Source organism: Takifugu rubripes, chromosome 19 (genome assembly GCF_901000725.2).
Source record: "Takifugu rubripes chromosome 19, fTakRub1.2, whole genome shotgun sequence".
NCBI lineage: Eukaryota > Metazoa > Chordata > Actinopteri > Tetraodontiformes > Tetraodontidae > Takifugu > Takifugu rubripes.
The window spans coordinates 7,411,267-7,428,085 of NC_042303.1; the positions used below are offsets into that span (position 1 = coordinate 7,411,267).

A 16,819-nucleotide genomic window follows, 5' to 3' on the forward strand; every position below is an offset into this window, starting at 1 on the left:
ACGGTCCAGGCCGCGTTGCACGTGTGTCTGTGGCAGAGACACATCTGGACAAGCCATCTGTGGCGTACTGAGGTCATGAGTCACTGCAGCCATCCACACTCACATGCATCTCTGGGCCCTGCCATGTCTGCAAGAATGAGCGTGCTATTCTTATTCTCATACACAAGTGGTGGTCAACTGTACTGCAGGTGCAGTCGGGCAGTCACGGCTTGATTTTTGTTCTGTTAATGTCTCCACACACACGCGCACACACACGCGCGCGCACACTGATGTAAGATAGACACAGGAAGTGCACTTGAATTGCTTCCTTATTTCAGCAATAGAGCTATAATCCCTTCCCTTCTGACGTGCACATCCTGGCCATTGTCTTAATGCAAACAGACCTACATTTCGTGAGTGTGTGAGGTGCTTGTTTTCATTCACATGTGGGGTCCTGACAGTATGTGTGATCGGGCTCTCCACCTTCTTCTAGGAGAATTAACTGCAAGTTCCAGATAAAACCTGCGTAATTACAGGCGCAACAATAATTCCAGTCCATTCTGTCACACTTGGAATAACCCAGAATTATAATATTCTATTACACCCTGTTAAGTTCCAGCCTTGAAACCCATGCCCTTATTGAGTAATGCGTTGCTAACGAGGCTCTGAGCACACACACATGCAGGGGGGGGCATCAGCTCGTTACTGTGACAGACACTTAAATGCCTCACAGCTAACCTCCGTAACACTTCATCTGCCTGGAAACGGACATATTTCCAGAGCAGCCACGCTAGACCGCCGATCCTTTCCTTTTTCTCTGAAGCTCAGAGCCGAGACTGTAATATCTGTCAGGTTAATGGTCTCGCGATTCACATGGAAACGCGGGGCTGCGCGCTGCGTGGATGCCGCATTCCTCCCAGAGGGAGAAAATGAACACAATGAGTAGGTGACAGAAACATGCAAACGCCGTTTAAAAGGCTAAACTTTAATTAGTGTTTATATTTTTGAATTCCTGATTGCTAACGTCGCTGCACATTCCATTCTTGCCTAATTTCTCTTTCTCCTCTATCCTCCCAATTCACAGCAAAGATGGAGAGCAGGACGAGGGAGTCGAGGCTGCCTGACCTGTACGCGCACGTAAAGTTTATTCTATCGTACTGTCAGATCTCCGCAATGTCCCTTTTCCTGGCTGTTGTCACTTAAAAACCTGGAAAAACAGCTGCTTTTCAGCTACCAACTACCAACATTTGCTACATATAAACACTGTTCAAGCCGACAAACTGGGCCGTAATGCTGTCTGTATGAGAAAAAGCAGAGCAACCAAGGACAGCCCCTCCAACCCATCATTCTCCCATTGTTGCACTCACGGTGGAGGCTGAGGGAGATGTTGATGATCCGCTCCTCCGTAAAGCTCTTCAGGTTTGGAATCCTGGCGCACTTGAGGTGTGTCGACGAGGGCGAGTCGCCCACGTGGATCCAGCAGACCGTCTCCTCGGCATAGAGGAAGTCCATGGCGGTGGTCTGTTTGGTGGTGGTGGACAGCAGGCTGTGGACGGTGGTGCCGCTCAGGGACGTGGCCTGGATGTTCTGGGAGTTGGCGATCAACAGGACAGGCAGGCGGTCCACTGGCACTAAATGTGTAGCAAAGACAAAAGGATATCAGCGAATCGCATTCATCTCAATCATCATTCTGAATGTGCTTTTCAATCTCTGAAACACCAGTATAAAGCATTGAAAGTCTCTGAAAACATTTTATATGCAGAAAAAAAAATTATAATGCTGTAGTTATGGGAACTAGCCACTTGGGGTGCTATTTTTCAACAAGGACATCGCAATGCTAACTGCGAGGCAGCTGCCGGTGACAAAACAAATCTAGCCGAGGTAGCGTAAGCTCGAATCCGCTGGCGGTCGCAGGTACGTACCATTCTTGGCCTTGCAGGAGCGATTGTCCGGCTGAGGCAAATATCCTTCCACACAGGAGCAGGTGTAGCCGCCATCAGTGTTGGTACAGGACTGGCTGCAGGTCCCATACACACTGCACTCATCAAAATCTGAGCCACAGAAGCAACAGATGGTCTCATCCCTCAGGTGAAGCTCATGAATAAGTAACATCAAGCTCAATAAAATTCTAGGTCATAAACTGCCACCAAATGCAAACCAATAAAAAACATCGTCCGCCCGCCAATTATTATGAAACCTCACCTTTGCACGTCTTTCCGTCTGGGCCGATCTCATAGCCGCTCTTGCAGTAACAGGCCGGCCCCGTCGGTGTGATCCCACAGTTCTCCTCACAGCCTCTGAGCGAGCAGTTGGAGATCAACTCTGAGAGAGGACAGGAAACAGGAAAACGGCTTAACGTTGCAGGATGAACGTGTTTGTGTTTCCAGGTGAAGCCGCACTGGCCACATTCATGATATTTACAACTCAGGTCGGTGCAGAAGTCCAGAGATAAATACTTAATGAGACAGATGAACAATATTCTGAACACAGGGCTTCATTATTACACTGCTAGCACACATCTATATTGTACTGTGGTTCCAGCAGTGTTTAAGCTACTGGGGATCAGATTTGAGCAAGCATGCTCCAGAAACACCTCTGATCAGGGAAGACCTCCAGAACAGGAAGGAATGTTTTATTAGATAACAGATTAAAAGACAACTTTCAATCACAGTTGGACCCTAAACATAAAGCAGGCAAACCCCAGTTAACATGAACTTCTATGCTCTTTCAAACTTTAATGCAAGGTTCCAATTGTCTTTTCTCTAAAGCAAGCAAATATTACTGAGAACATTTGTACACCGCTAACAGAGGAGCCCTGCCCTCATCCTTCACTGCGCTACTGTCCTATTGACCTTTCTCCAAGGATGCTCACACCGAATACAGCCTGAGCACCACAGTGGATGGACACATCCCGGGGCTTCCAACAGCATCAAAACTGACTGACTCACGGCTGATGGGAACCAGAATCACTCAGGTGATTCACTTTTTCCCTCCAGACGACAGCAAAGAAATCACATGAGAGAGCTCAGGGAAGACAGCGGGATTTATGAGTCAATAATAAAAGTCAAACTAGATCCTCAAAACCACACACGCAAATGAACATGTGCATTGACCCCCAGTGACTTCGGCAGAGTTCAGTGTCACTTCAGTTCAACCCCCAATTTCCTGCCGCGACTCATTTATCACAAACTCGGTTCCTCTCAGTGCGGTCGACACGATCAGCAAAATCTTTTGTTGGATTCTTTAAATTCATCAGAATTTGCTTTCTGAGTTTCAGGATCAAAACTTTAAGGAATAAATGACCTATTTCACTAATCTTCCCTGTAAAGCTAAATACGTGTAGCGTTTGTGTCAACACTGCGGTCAAGCCAACCAACACTTCAGCAGACACTCGAATTCCACTTGCTCTGTGTATATGAGTAGATGCTGAGTACAACTCAAAGAGGGATAGAAGCGGCTTTCTTTTGAATTTATTTCGTTCAGTAATTGTAAAACTCTTCATGGTATATTAATCGGAACAATGAATATGTTTACCAGAGTGAAATAAGACTTTCTTAAGCAGTTTTGGGAACATGTTGGTAACATTCATATCTCATATTATAGGGAAATTTCCTGTTATCACTCAATAATTCCACTTCAGGCTGACAGTACCCAGCCCCAAGATACTCTGAATTTCAGATGTGGTATTTCAAAATAAAGCTCCCTCAAAAATTGTTTTATAATGTTTTATAATGTACCTGATTTTATATTCCTTTTTTTTTAAATTCCTAGTTATCACTCAGTGATTCCACTTCAGGCTGATAGTACCCAAGGGGCTAATACTCTGAATCTGAAAATCAGGTACATTAAAGCACATTGTGCCCATTTTTAAGGGAGCTTTATTTTGAAATGCCAAATCAGAATTTTCTGAAATTCAGTACAGAGCGTCTTGGGGCTGGCTACTATTACTTCTGCTGAAGTGTTGGCTGGCCTGACCGCAGTTGAAAAACATAACTGACCTCTGCAGTGCGGTCCCTCGTCCCAGCCGTCGGTGCAGTCCGAAACGCCGTTGCACAGTTTGGTCATGTGAATGCAGAGCTCGGTCCCTCCACACTGGTACTCGTTGGGAGGGCAGCGAGACACGGTACTGTGGGGACCTGAGGAAGGCAAAGGAACGAATGAAAACACTTTTGTCTGAAATGAGCAGAAGCTTGATACAGCATGTTGTGATAGCTGACCTTTCAATGCCCGTAATGTGAGGATCTTTGATTCGCACGCTGGCGTTTTTACAAGAATAACTAAGTTATTGGACTTGAATTCAAGTGAAATATCACAAGATTAAATCATTTTACAAAACAAAAACAGGTCCTGCCCGAGATACATCTTTTAATTAGCACCGGAGCTGAAGAATTAACGAAAGTAGATTGTCGCTAACTCAAAACCACCACACCTGCAGCAAACCCACTTTTCTGTCAGTCTGCACCATGACAGCAGTTACAGGACTCGCACTGTGCGTTTAACACAGGCTCATCTGACTCTGGCGTCTCTGCAGCAGCAAGAGAAATCTTTTTTTTCTCCTTGTCTGAGCGCACAATGGTCGGCCCATGGTGCAAATAACTGCTGAAAAGCTTTTACTGTAATGGCAAATTAAAAGGTATAAAGGCTTTAGTTCTACAGGTGCTCTGCTTCCTTTAAAATGTTCTCTCCATCTTTGGCACCTCTCACCCCCCTCCAAACAACTGCTGACCCATTTACAGCGTAGAAAAAAAGAGAGGACAGCATGTGGAAAATGAACATGTTGAAAAAGCAGAGGGAAAAGAACTGCAAAGACCCTGAGATTGGGCAGAAAAGGCTGCGAGGATCAGCTCCTCTACACCGAGAAGACAGTGGAGCCCCACAAGGCCTCGTTCTTGTACCAGCTGGCAGCAGTCGAGTGGAAAAAAGCATCGCTAATTTGAAGAGAACAGAGCCTTTTCTTCGAGTTTTCTCTAGCAGGTTAGCATGCTCGGAATTTTATAGCTGCTCTCTTTCTCTACACAATGGAGGACTGGCTGGCCGCTGCATTTTCTTTCGCAATTAGTGCGTCGTGAGGGAACTCCTGCTATATCCTCCTCAAGGTTCTTTGAAATCCAAAACATTTCTATTCATATGGTGAACTAAATGACACGAGGCTTCACTTTCTGTGACGATACCACAGAGGCCTCAGTAGATACCAGTGAACTGGAGTTTCTAGCAGCTCCTCAGACTGAGCGAAGTTATTTTAGCTTCTGCCTTCAAACAAACAGAAAGGGGGAAAAAATCCAGTCTAATTACAGAGCTTCCTGCAGGCTAAACAAAGCCTTTCTTTCTCAGAGAGCCCATCAAAACCAGTTTGCGGGTGTGCTGGATTTCAGACACCTTGCACGAGCGAAATCGTTAAGCTCCAGCGCGTAGACGTGGATCACATGTTCCTCTCCGGGCCAAGTGAGCGAGCGCAACAGGGTCAGGGACGAGAGAACTTAAGGCCTTTGTTTGGGATCACACAAATCGGCTGTGCCCCCCTACAAAGCAGGCTGAGCTGCGGTGTTGTAAGCGTCGTCATGTGCGGAGCCTGAACTGGTCGGCGGGGCTGAGACGCTGTTTTGGGTTTACTTTTAAAAAATACCATAGAACAGAAAAGATGAATTAAATAAATAACCTAATTAACAGGAAGAAGCTAGATAATAGCGAGCACTCTGATTTATACAAGATTTTAGTCCCAACATCATAATTTGCTACAGTAATTGGGCCTTTTTTATACACGCATTTGCAGCTTAAACAGAGTGGGGGAGGGGGGGTTACATGTGTGTTTTTGTGTTCGTGTGTGTCTGTGTGAGTGGTGTAATTTAATGTTTATCCATTTAAAAAGCAACTTTTCTGTCAGCAGCTCAGGGTGACAGGATAATTCTGGGTTTATGTGCGTCCCTGTAAACAGGCCGGCCCTCTGCCATTTTTGGCTCACACCGCACATGCTTGGACGGAGCATCTGAACCTTGAACAAGCATGCCCAGAGGCTGCCCCCCCCCCCATCCTCGACCCCTGTCTCCCCGCCATCGTCTGGCCTGCCAAGCAAACACATCTAGGACGCAGTGCGGAGAAAAACCAGAACTTGATTTACTCGGGGCCACGAGCGATGGCCGGGCTGCTGAACTGGGAGTCTGGTCACTGGGAGGCGCGCCGGCGTTTATTTCTGACAGCCGACGTACTTCTGTTACACCCGGAGGACAAAACGCGACACATAAAAGCTCTGTGGAGAATCTCCAAACTGCCGTCCATGTCCACAAAAATCCGCCCAAAAAAAAAAAAAGAAGCGAAAACCCAATCGGAGATCGGTGATTTCGCACGACTATGTAGGCGTGAGTGGAACCGGCGTCTGAATCTCGGACCCCTTCCTTCCACGCTCGCCTCTCGTAATATCAGGCTCAAATCTTCGCTCCTTCCTGGGGGGGCTTCAGCGGCTGGCAGGCCGACAAAAAAAGCAGGAAACCTAAATCCGGCTCGGCTCTGGCTAAGGACAACAAACTGAGCGTTCTCCAAACACGGCGGCGTCGCGCCTCCTCCGGGCAGAAGGGCAGAAGGTGGGGGTCAGCGACGTCAACTCTAAGCCTCGTGATGGGCCCGAGTGAGTCCGATCCGGGCGTGAAAGCACAACTGGACACTTTTTTGTCTGAGTCAACCGTGTTCCCGACAGTGAGCACGCTGCTCAGTTGATTCATTCACCTCTGATTTCCACACAATGCTTAAATCAGCTTAAAAATTATTGTGAAAGTTTCTCTTCCAAAGGGCAGAGAGGGGGGACACTGCCGCTCTGGAATGATGGAAAACTTTTCCTAACGTTCCTCTCGTGCCAGGCACTAACCGGTGACCTTCCTTTGATGTTCACCCATCCACTGAACTTATTTTCCCAACAAACTGCAGGAAAACGCCGTCATGAACCCCACAGTTCACCTCTGGATCGCCTCCTTGTGTGAAGAGTCCCGCCGGGATTATATAAGGTTTTTACTTTCCATTTTTTTTTGTTTTTTACCTCCATGACACGCATTTTCTTGGCGGAACACAGATCAGGCTCTCTCTTCTGTATCAGAGGCCAAACGCTGCTGTCTCCCCTGCCCCCGCCTCGACTCCTCTTCCAAAATAGTCCGGTGGTCAGAGGATCACATCTGGCTCGCCGCAGCCTCGACCAGTGAGTGTTTAGACTGTATATTTATCTCTCGACATATATATTTCCGTGATTTATAAGCAGCACTAGCCCTGCAGTCCCGTTTAAAACTCCCAAACAAAAACTTCCCGAGCCTTTGCAGAACGCATTAGTGTGACCACGGTAAACACGCGTGCCCTGCACAGGATAATCAGATCAGGAACTTCTTTACGTTGGGTGTGATCACAAATGTTGGTGATCCCGAGGCCTTGGTTTACCGGATCCGTTCAGCACTTGAGCGTGATCAAAAGGGTCGCCTGTCAGACAATGCTCGCCAGTCTGCCCGTCCTCAGCGGTGGCGGGAGCAGGCAGACTGGGCCAAACATGCTGTCAACATATCAGGAACAGGTGATGGATGCACCCCTGCTTTACCACAAAAGGTGGATTTAAAGTTGGCGTAGGACTGGAAACCAGAATTAGCCAATAATGCTATGAAAAGTTCATGCTGGTTGCTGTGGGAACGAGGTGCAGCGGTGCAATCCTGTCGTGTGGAGCGGTGGCTGTTTTCCTTCCCATATTTCCCCGCTATCTGGACCGGATGCTCGCTGCCATCAAAGAGAGAACTTCATCTTCATAGCTGACAGTGTGACAGCCGACGGGGGGGGGACTGATAAATCTAGCGAACGTCGACTCTGATCGGATACGCGACAAACAATAAAAGCCCTGTGTGCTACTGCCAACTGCGCAAATTTCCCTTCTAGATCAAAACTTAGCAGATGTGAAACGTGCCTTTAAGGCGGTCTTCCTCCAATTAGATACAGATGACATCACGGAAGATGGCGTTTTCCACTGGGGCTGATACAAAGCGCTTGGTCTCCTACGAGGCTAATTGCAGCTTAGGTGGCAACTGTATGTAAAACCGTCACTGCCACACTTTTCCGGACCTCTCGATACACATGGGAACATTTCTCCAATAAAGTCAGAAGCCTCGGGGGAGAAGGGGGTTCTCCGTCACCCCGCGACCCACCTGAAGGCCGCTCTTTGCGTTTTATGCCTTTTCGATTCCCCCGCTAGTTAGGCGCGCAGATCAAAGTTCTATAGGATGGTCATAGGTCCAGACAACCCCTTTGTTTGCACTCTTTCAGTATGTCTTTATGCCAGGCTGACCCAGCACCCGCGGCACAAAGAACGCCATTGTGGGGTTACACAGCGGGGCAAAGCAGCTGCGCCGGACAGTGGCTGACTTCTCTGGCATTAGCCACCACGCTAACAAAGGCCAGACACACGAGGGAATAAATAAACCCCATCGCTACGTCCTCAAACCAGGCGCATCTGCGAGCGTATCGCAACAATGCAACTCAACAAGCTAACGCCAAACCTAAAACCCTCTGACTCATGGCTGAATTGCGCAGTTTCTTTCCAGATCCGCGGACTGTTGACGAAGAGGAAAACCCGGAGAGTGATTGCGTCAGTTTTTGAATGGCAGGAAGAATCGATCAGCTACAATGGGACGGCTGTTTCTGTCCTAGACAGAGACGCAGACAGGCTGTCGGAGGACGGTGCACGGATGAGGAGGGAGGGAAACGGCAGGTTGTAAAAAAAACCCACAAAGCTGCAGGTTCTCCATTGCTCTGGGCCACGTTAATGACTTCCAGACACGCTCTCATGCTGCACGTCTAGACTGCTGCTCCAGCGGCCGGAGCTCTCAGTCCTCATTTACTCCCTCGCAGCCTGACCCCACCCCCACCCCCTTCAACGTGTGGTTAAGCCCCGCCCCCCTCTTGCACATCTCGGACGTGCTGTCTTCTCTGTAAGCTGCAGGCACTTTTAGTCCAAATAACAGCCCCTTTCATTCTCTCGCCACTAACTTAACCTCCAACTATTGCAAATCTAATCAAAACTTTAATAAAGCATCGTTTATTTTAGGACTTTGGGTTTTTGGCCTGACTTCATCTAAAATCCCAAACGCTGAAGGCAATCACATCAATCTCTCTGTGTTTTCGAAAGACAAACATCATAAATTTCAAACCGGGCACGACAGGCCTGTTTAAACACAGATTTAACTGGTAATGAGCTCAACGGGCTAAGCTAACGCCATTACAGTGTTTCTTTTTCTGCACTTACAAACATCGGGCTCCTCATCAGAACCGTCCGGGCAGTCTTTCTCTCGATCGCAGCGCCATCCGTTAGAGATGCACGTCACGCCGTCTTTGCACACAAACTGCTTTGGGCTGCAGGTCTTCGGGGCTGAGGAGAAACAAAGAAAAAGTGAATTAATTAAGAGTCTTCCCAAAAAAAAAACAAAAAAAACAGCCACTTTTTTGTTAGCGATCTTCCTTTGCCGGGATCTCATTAGTAAACTGGGCCCGTTCTGTTCAGAGTCAATAATGGGCCTCGCTGGCCCCAATTAGTTACTGAAAAGTTGCAACTTGATGAAGGGGCTGGATAATGGGGTACACAAAATCCAAAACACACCCCCGCCTGATATCCAGGTCAGTGTTTCCAGGACATTAGAAACATCGGAAATGTATCAAAGAACACGCCACCATCACACACACACACACACACACAAACACACACACAAACACACAACAATAAGATCAGTCGATGAAAGCAAACTGTTTTCTGAAATCCAGCTGTAATAAATAATCAACAGGATATAGGTTGAATCTTTCTTTACCCGGGAACAAGCTGCCCCTGTTTTCTCACTAATTAAGACTATTTGTCTGTTGTGATTAGAAGGTCACACGGGGACTAACCGTGCAGGACGTAATGCTCACCCCAATTAATACCTTTCTGCTAAAGCCCGGAGAGATTTGGTCCACCCTTTCATCCATCCATTTTCAGTCCATCACAGGACACACACATAAACACACACACCTCGAAGCAATTTAGAGCCGTCAGTCGAGCTAATGTTTGTGTTATAGGATGGTGAGAAGGAACTGGAGCATCTGGTTCGACCCCACAGATGGCATCAAACCCAGGACCTTCTTGCTATGAGGAAAATGTGCTTATTATTTCTGAATCCAAACCCTTTTTAGGCTTTATATGCTCTCCACAATAACCGCAGTAATATGACACAGTACAATATGACAAATGCACCTTAAAAATAAACATTATTCATTTTGCTTTAATCGGGGATTTAGGGAAACAGAAGCAATGCAAAAATAGCAGCAAAACCTGACATTTAAGGAAACAAACTGGCAATCCCACCTAATTGATGAAATCATGGGAAGCATTTGTTGTGTTTTGTTACCTCGTGAATCGTACTTTTACTGTCATTTTCAAGATGTGGGATTTGAGTACATGTCAAGAACTCAACAGCCACATGGGTAAAAATATGTCTGTGTGTGTTTTATGGTGAATAGAACTAAGTCCATGAGTAAAAGAGGACAATTATGAGGGTGACTGTTATTCCTGCAACCAAAGCTGCAGCTCCAACGCTGCGAGGAACCTTGAAATGTGGCTCAACCTGAACACCGTGACTTTAACCTAACACACACACACACACACACACACACCTTCTGCAGCCAGCCTGCTCGCGGATCCGCCGTAAGAAACCCCATGCAGGCTTTTACGCAAAGAGAGGTGTGAGGAAGCGGCTCAGGAGTAGTTCCACTTCCACGTGGCCGTCAAGGGCAGCTGCTCTGAAGGCACCACGCGTAGCTCTGGGATTAATTTATTATCCCCGATTTTTGATTATCACCAGTCAAAAGGTGGCAGGAAAAAGGAAATCTCAACAATACAAAAGTTCATCGCGGATTTTTGATTAATGGGGCCCGCGGCAGCTCCCGAAATTAAACCCAAGCGAGTCTGAATTCAATTAAGTTTAAACACCTATTTGCCAAAGGGTCTGTTCTGAAGACAAACACGGAGGGTGGGGATTTGGGTGGGGCAGGGTGGGGGTGGGGGTGGGGGGGGCAGGGTGAAAGCAGGCTGAAATACTGTGATGGAATGGAGGAATGTCACACATGCTATCAAAGAGCAGCCTGTGTGTTTACATAAGTGATGGCTGCGTGAAAAGACTTCTGGGCTGGATTACACATCAACTGCCCTCCGAGGAAGGTGATGACGGGGTTGGTGGGGGGTGTCCAGCCCCCACGTCCGCCTCTCCTCAGCGCGATTCTGGAAGACACTCTGGCGTCTGTCTGGAGGACGGCATTCAGCAGAACACCCTCCTTTAAAGTGAGTATCTGATCCCGACCCTCAGGACCGCCGCTCGGTAACGAAACGGAGCTCCGACCTCATAACAGAAGAAGAGAGCAGCTGTGCGAGTGCAAAGGATAGCCCTGCCGCTTCCTGTTAATCTTTCCAACAGGATCAAGTATTTTAACCACTATATGCCGACAGTTAAACAGCAAAAATGCTTATTAAACGCTCTCTGAAGTCTTCCGGAAACTGTGGTGGGTTTTCTACAGGTAACCAAGTGTCTCCTGTCTAAACCCTGTAATCTTCCAGCTATAGGGTTTTAAATAACACACTTTGGTTGTCCCTAAAATATCATATCTCCCCCTCACACACACACACACACACAGAGACCTCATCATATTCATGCAGTGTGTAAACAAAAGGGTGGAGGAAAAACACCCATTTTTTGCTCTGCTACTTCGCTAAATATTCACACATGGTGCGTTTTCCGCAGGCTGCACGTGGGTGAGGCGATTCTTTGAGCCTCACAACTGATTCATCCAAAGCTAATAATAAAGATACCGGGCCAGGTCAACACCCAGCATCAGGTGTGTGTGTGTTGGCAGGAGAGAGTGTCTGGAGAACCTGGTCAGACCGCTGCAGTGCATGCTGGGACACCAAATACTACTACTAATAATATTAATGCCCCTTTGAGTGCTCCGTATCAGCACAAACAAATGTAAACACGGTGAAGAGAACAGACTCGTATATTGAAGAAAATCGATGGGTTTTGGATATGTTTCACTGTCAGGCGTAATGGGGAACTGAAACTGCGTATTATTGGACTGCAGCTCAATATCTAGGAGGATTTTTTTAATACTGTGTTCGGGAGCGCTGAAGTCCTGCTGAACATAATAATGACAGAAGACTTATGCAGAATGTTACTTTAAGAGTGGCAGGGGTTTATTTATCTGACCTCTGTGCTGACCTCGGCGGGTTCTTTTAAAGGCTAGAAGGGGAGGAGGGCTCTGCCGACCAGTATGTTAGGCTGCGACCTGCTGCCTTTGTTGTCGTCATCCTCCTCCTCCTCAGCTCAGGCACAAAAACATCGGTCAGACAGAGGAAAAGTGGAATGAAAAACAAAACTTTTCCAATTTGTCATGTTGCCAGAGAAAAAGAAGCCCTGAATAAACCTTTCCAGCGGGGTTTGGAGGAGCCGACTGAGTCTGGGCCGAGCAAACTGTGATGGAGGAAAGCTAGATGGAGATTTCATTCACTACCCAGGAAGGGAGAGCAAATTGGTTTCTGACACCAGTCACCTACAGATCACCAGTACACCAACAGGAAAATGGCAATGGCTAAAGGAAGAATAGCCAGATTACCCTGAAAATCATGAATTAAGCCATAAAGAAATAATACTTGATAGGAAAGTCAGTGTGTGTTTGTGTTTGTGTGCTCGTACATGTCGTTTGAAGGTTCAGGCTGGGTTTTAAGCTTAAGGTAAGGAGCTGAGAAATGTATTACATCAATGAGAGTCCTCGCAAGGATAGCAGCATAAGCGCGTGTGTTACATGTCCCCTGCACGCAGTTGCAGGTGAGAATTAAGTAAAGGAATGTGCTGGTGTCTGATGATAGTAACCGAGGGAAACCAGGCTCTGTCAGGGCTGCACGCTGCTTCCTGTTTCTCTGAGCTCAGATCTGCGTTCAGACCTGAGCCGCCGTGAGGAGGCTGAACGTCTTAAGCGCCGCAGTAGAGCCAAATGTGCGGATAGTTAAGAGGTATTTGGAGATTTCACAGCTCCAAATGTCTCAGCTCCAGACTGGTAGCCAACCCTGACAGCTATTTGTACTGGAAGCAATGTCAGAGCTCAGGGGGCGGAGCCAACACGCTCCTTCATTTCCACATAAGGATTAAAAGAATTCAGCAGCGATCTGGGAACCAGGCAGCAAGAAAAAAAAAGGTGTGTGCAACATTATCGAGCTAGTCAGTTTAGACAAATCCCTCTGCCGACGCACCACCGGCGCACACGCCGTGCACGGTGCAGCTGCGCAGGGACAAAAATGACAATTAAGGCTGCTTATGATTCTGCTGAGGGAAACATTAAAGAAGATTATATGGAATTCTTTAGCGCCTTTCTGTTATGCCAGTACAAGTTTCCAGAGGCTGTTTTTTTTTTCTTTTAATGTGAACTATGTGCAAAATGGAGAGCCCTTGTGTTACTGCAGGTTGGGCCACAATCTGAGCTGGTACAGAAACAGCAGAGATCCATCTGTAAACGATTTATACACAACAAACAAAGCCCTCAAAGGCTGATGACCTTCGAGTAAGGTTTGTTTCTGTTCTTGCCCTCTGCTGACCCCCCCATTTCAGTGACAAGCTAAGCTAACCAGCTGTGTCCTTTCATTTAAAGCCCGGTCAGAAGATTGCTAGCTGATCCTCACTGAGCGTCACCGCAAATGTCAAACTCTTCCATTAAAGCCCAGCGGTGATTACAGTGGACAGTCGTATCGACCGTTGCAGGAGCGCAGAAGAAAGCTGGGTCTGTTACGTGGGGAGACATCTGCCCCAGAGTTAAAGGTGAATACCTGCTCGGAGCATTAGCGCGTTTTCACCACTTAACCTCGGGTACTGTGCGTTCAGGACAGGGAGTTGACTTAAAAGTTTTTTTCTCTAGAACATCAACATCGTGCAACAGCAAAGCCAAATCGCCGAAGCAGACAGGAGTCAGACACGACAGGAAGGACCAGGGCGGACATCATCATCGGCCTGTAAACATCAGGACTACAGCAGTTACATCTTTGTTCTTTAAACATTATCAGGCTGCTCCCGCAGTAAGAGGTTGCCTGCATATTTCTGTGGAAGTTCCGTTCTCTGGAGTTGTTGAGGGGGCCTCCTGAGACCATGTTCCATCTCCAATCCTGAAATAGTTCCATCTAGATAACATATCTCAACCAAGACCCTTAAGTGGGTCACAGGGCTGGTCTGGGCACATGTACACACACGGTGCTTTCAGCGACGTTCAGCTGGGTGGGTTAGCTTAGCCTAGCTTAGCATGCGACTGGAAGCGGAGATTACCTTTGAAGAACCGTTTTGGTTGGGTGCCAGGGCCCAACTAGGTCACATCCAGGAGCGGTCACTTAGGTCTTAAACGGTTATCTGGGTCTAGTCAGACGCTGTTCATTCGGAGGGTTGCGAAAGAGTGCGTTGAAACAAAAATTATTTTCCCCCATTGCTAGACAACATGAAACAATTTACCTAGAATTTAAAGGGATGCAACAATTTGCCTCCAACCCTGCGGTAACATTATTACATTATGCCATTTCGCGTTGGTAAAATCACATCATGTAGCCAGAAATATTCTGACTGTTGTTTGCATATAAAGACCGTTATCATACGTTCTGGAAGGATCTTTAAAAGGGACCAACATTTCCTGGCTCTACCACTTCCGTCTCTAATGTTTAACTCTTGAGCGACAACCCACGTCTGTTCTAGGAAATAAAATGCAGATCTTTTATTTCATCAAGTCAGAGATAATGAGAGTTAATTGACACTGCTCTTCTGCTCTATTAGGCTCATTGAGTTTCTCCTCACCTCAGCTAATCCCAGGTTCTAACAACCGGACACAGATGTGCTCAAAGACCCCTTCTGCCGTCGAAGTCTTTATATCCGTCGTTTTTCTTCTTGTTCACTCAAAAATTCACAGCAAAAACTGCAATGGTTTGGCAAGTGTTCCGATGTGTTTAATCACTTTTAATCCACAGCCCCCACTGATTAATCAGATTCAGGATTTTAGTGTGACAGCCCCGGTCAGTTTGAAACTCTGTGCAAACAGTAGATAATGTGACTGAGCTGGAGGCAAAAGAAGAAAAGCTGCTGACCAAAATACTGGATTTTAGAATGGCTGGGTTATGTACTCCTGGCTGGGTTTGTGTTTGTTTTTTTCCATTGTGTAACCTAATGTGTTTAGGCAGCAACCCCGGCACTGATCTAAAACACACAGTAATGGAGGGTGACGTGATCCATCGTTAGCTCAGCAGCTAACGACGGATTTTAGTTGTCAGCTAAGTGGGAACCTTTTGGTCACGTGGGCATCTCTGTGAGGGCGGCATCACACCAAAAACAGCCAAATGCCCGGTCGCCTCCACCAAATGTTACACTGAACGGCCCAGGTGCGAGGGGGGGGGGGGCAGCACCAAGCACCGTGACAGTTACGGTCCATAAACGGAGGTCGGGTTACGTGGGGTTATTTCCGTTGTTCTGGTACCGTCTTCACCACCTACGGCTTTGCCTTTGATTCCCTGGAAAGCGCCGAGCTTCTCGCTGTGAGGTTACAAGACTTTCATGGAACGAAGCGATGGGAACCCTTTCACCAAGGCCTCCTGCACCAGGCGCCCAATTAGCGGGACCTTCTGAACAATTTGCGACTGTTGGCGGAGGTCCCCCTCAGGGAACAAAGAGCAGTTTGGACCCAACGTCCCTCTTGTTGGCGCCGGTGGCCCACGACCTCCGTCCTAACTGAACCAGAATGCCGTCTGATTTGTACGGCTTTCAGGCGCAGATAAAAATGCAAAGTCGTGGCTCCGCTGTGTCACAACTTACGCAAGCGCGACATCAGCACCACATACGGACCAAGATCAGCTTTGCTACGTAACGAGGGTCTCCCCAGTTGTGACCCTGGGTAACCTTCAGTTTTAGCCCTCTTAGCGCTGTGTGAGTCTAAAATGTGTCCTGCTCCACTGTCAGGACAACCTGTGGTTTGATGGTTTTCAAAAACGTGGGCTCCACCAAGACAGATAAAGATCCATACTCCAGCCACACAACACAGTCCGACTGAGGGTTTCTTGGAGACGTTTCCGAGGGGTGATATTAAAATAAAGCTGTCTGCATCTCCTCTGAACAAAGCCGAGTCCCTAGATCAAAGTGCAACGTCTCACAGCGAAGACATTTTCACTAAAAAACAACACCGGAGTTCGGAGAGAAACTGTTTGTTTAAAGCAGACATCAAAGTGTGCCAAAGAGGAAGAAACTGCAGGTGATTGCTGGTTATTCAAAACCATCATCAAGGTGGCAATTTGCTGCACGTGTGAGAGCCACGCTGGACTGCCACGTGCAGAGAAATTACTTTCAAATAAGAGGGGAGTGCTTATTGGATTTGATTTTAGAGACCAGATTAGTTTAGCAGCAGCCGGCGTCACATGCTGGAGACAGTTCTGACAAGGACAAATATTCCAGAGGTCTGATAACACCACAATAAACTGCTTTAACTTGAAAAGAAGTGAAGAAATCTGCCTGTTTCCTCTCACAACAACAACAACAGAAGGCTGCATATGAGAGGCTGTGGGGGTTAATGGTTTCCAGCAGCCCGTCCAGTTTGTGTTTCTTTGAGGGAGCGACCGACACCGTGGCAGAGAAAAAGAACTGATCGGTAAATGGTTTAGAATTCAGTTTCAGGTGGAACTGAGATCAAGATCAAGGTTAGGGGTTAATATCGGGGCCCACGAACAAAACTGTGTGTGTGTGTGTGTGTGTGTGTGTGTGTGTGTGTGTGTGTGTGTGTGTGTGTGTGTGTGTGTGTG

The 16,819-nt window shown here is 47.3% G+C and overlaps 1 protein-coding gene and 1 long non-coding RNA gene across 8 annotated transcripts in view; one reads left to right on the plus strand and one right to left on the minus strand.

Annotated features, from left to right (window-relative positions):
• LOC101076069 (low-density lipoprotein receptor-related protein 1-like) overlaps positions 1 to 16,819 on the minus strand; it is a 56,445-nt gene that overhangs the window by 38,382 nt on the left and 1,244 nt on the right. For all 7 annotated transcript variants that reach the window (XM_029825958.1, XM_029825957.1, XM_029825961.1 and 4 more), the window contains exons 2-6: positions 9,239 to 9,361; positions 3,978 to 4,115; positions 2,182 to 2,301; positions 1,902 to 2,030; positions 1,347 to 1,610 (exon numbers count right to left, since the gene is read on the minus strand). In XM_029825958.1, coding sequence (XP_029681818.1) covers positions 1,347 to 1,610; positions 1,902 to 2,030; positions 2,182 to 2,301; positions 3,978 to 4,115; positions 9,239 to 9,361 — 774 coding nt within the window. The remainder of the gene's footprint in view (positions 1 to 1,346; positions 1,611 to 1,901; positions 2,031 to 2,181; positions 2,302 to 3,977; positions 4,116 to 9,238; positions 9,362 to 16,819) is intronic.
• On the plus strand, positions 13,467 to 14,043 carry LOC115246743 (uncharacterized). Its single transcript, XR_003885835.1, has 3 exons — positions 13,467 to 13,571; positions 13,654 to 13,820; positions 13,918 to 14,043. It is a non-coding gene; the product is annotated as an uncharacterized lncRNA (long non-coding RNA).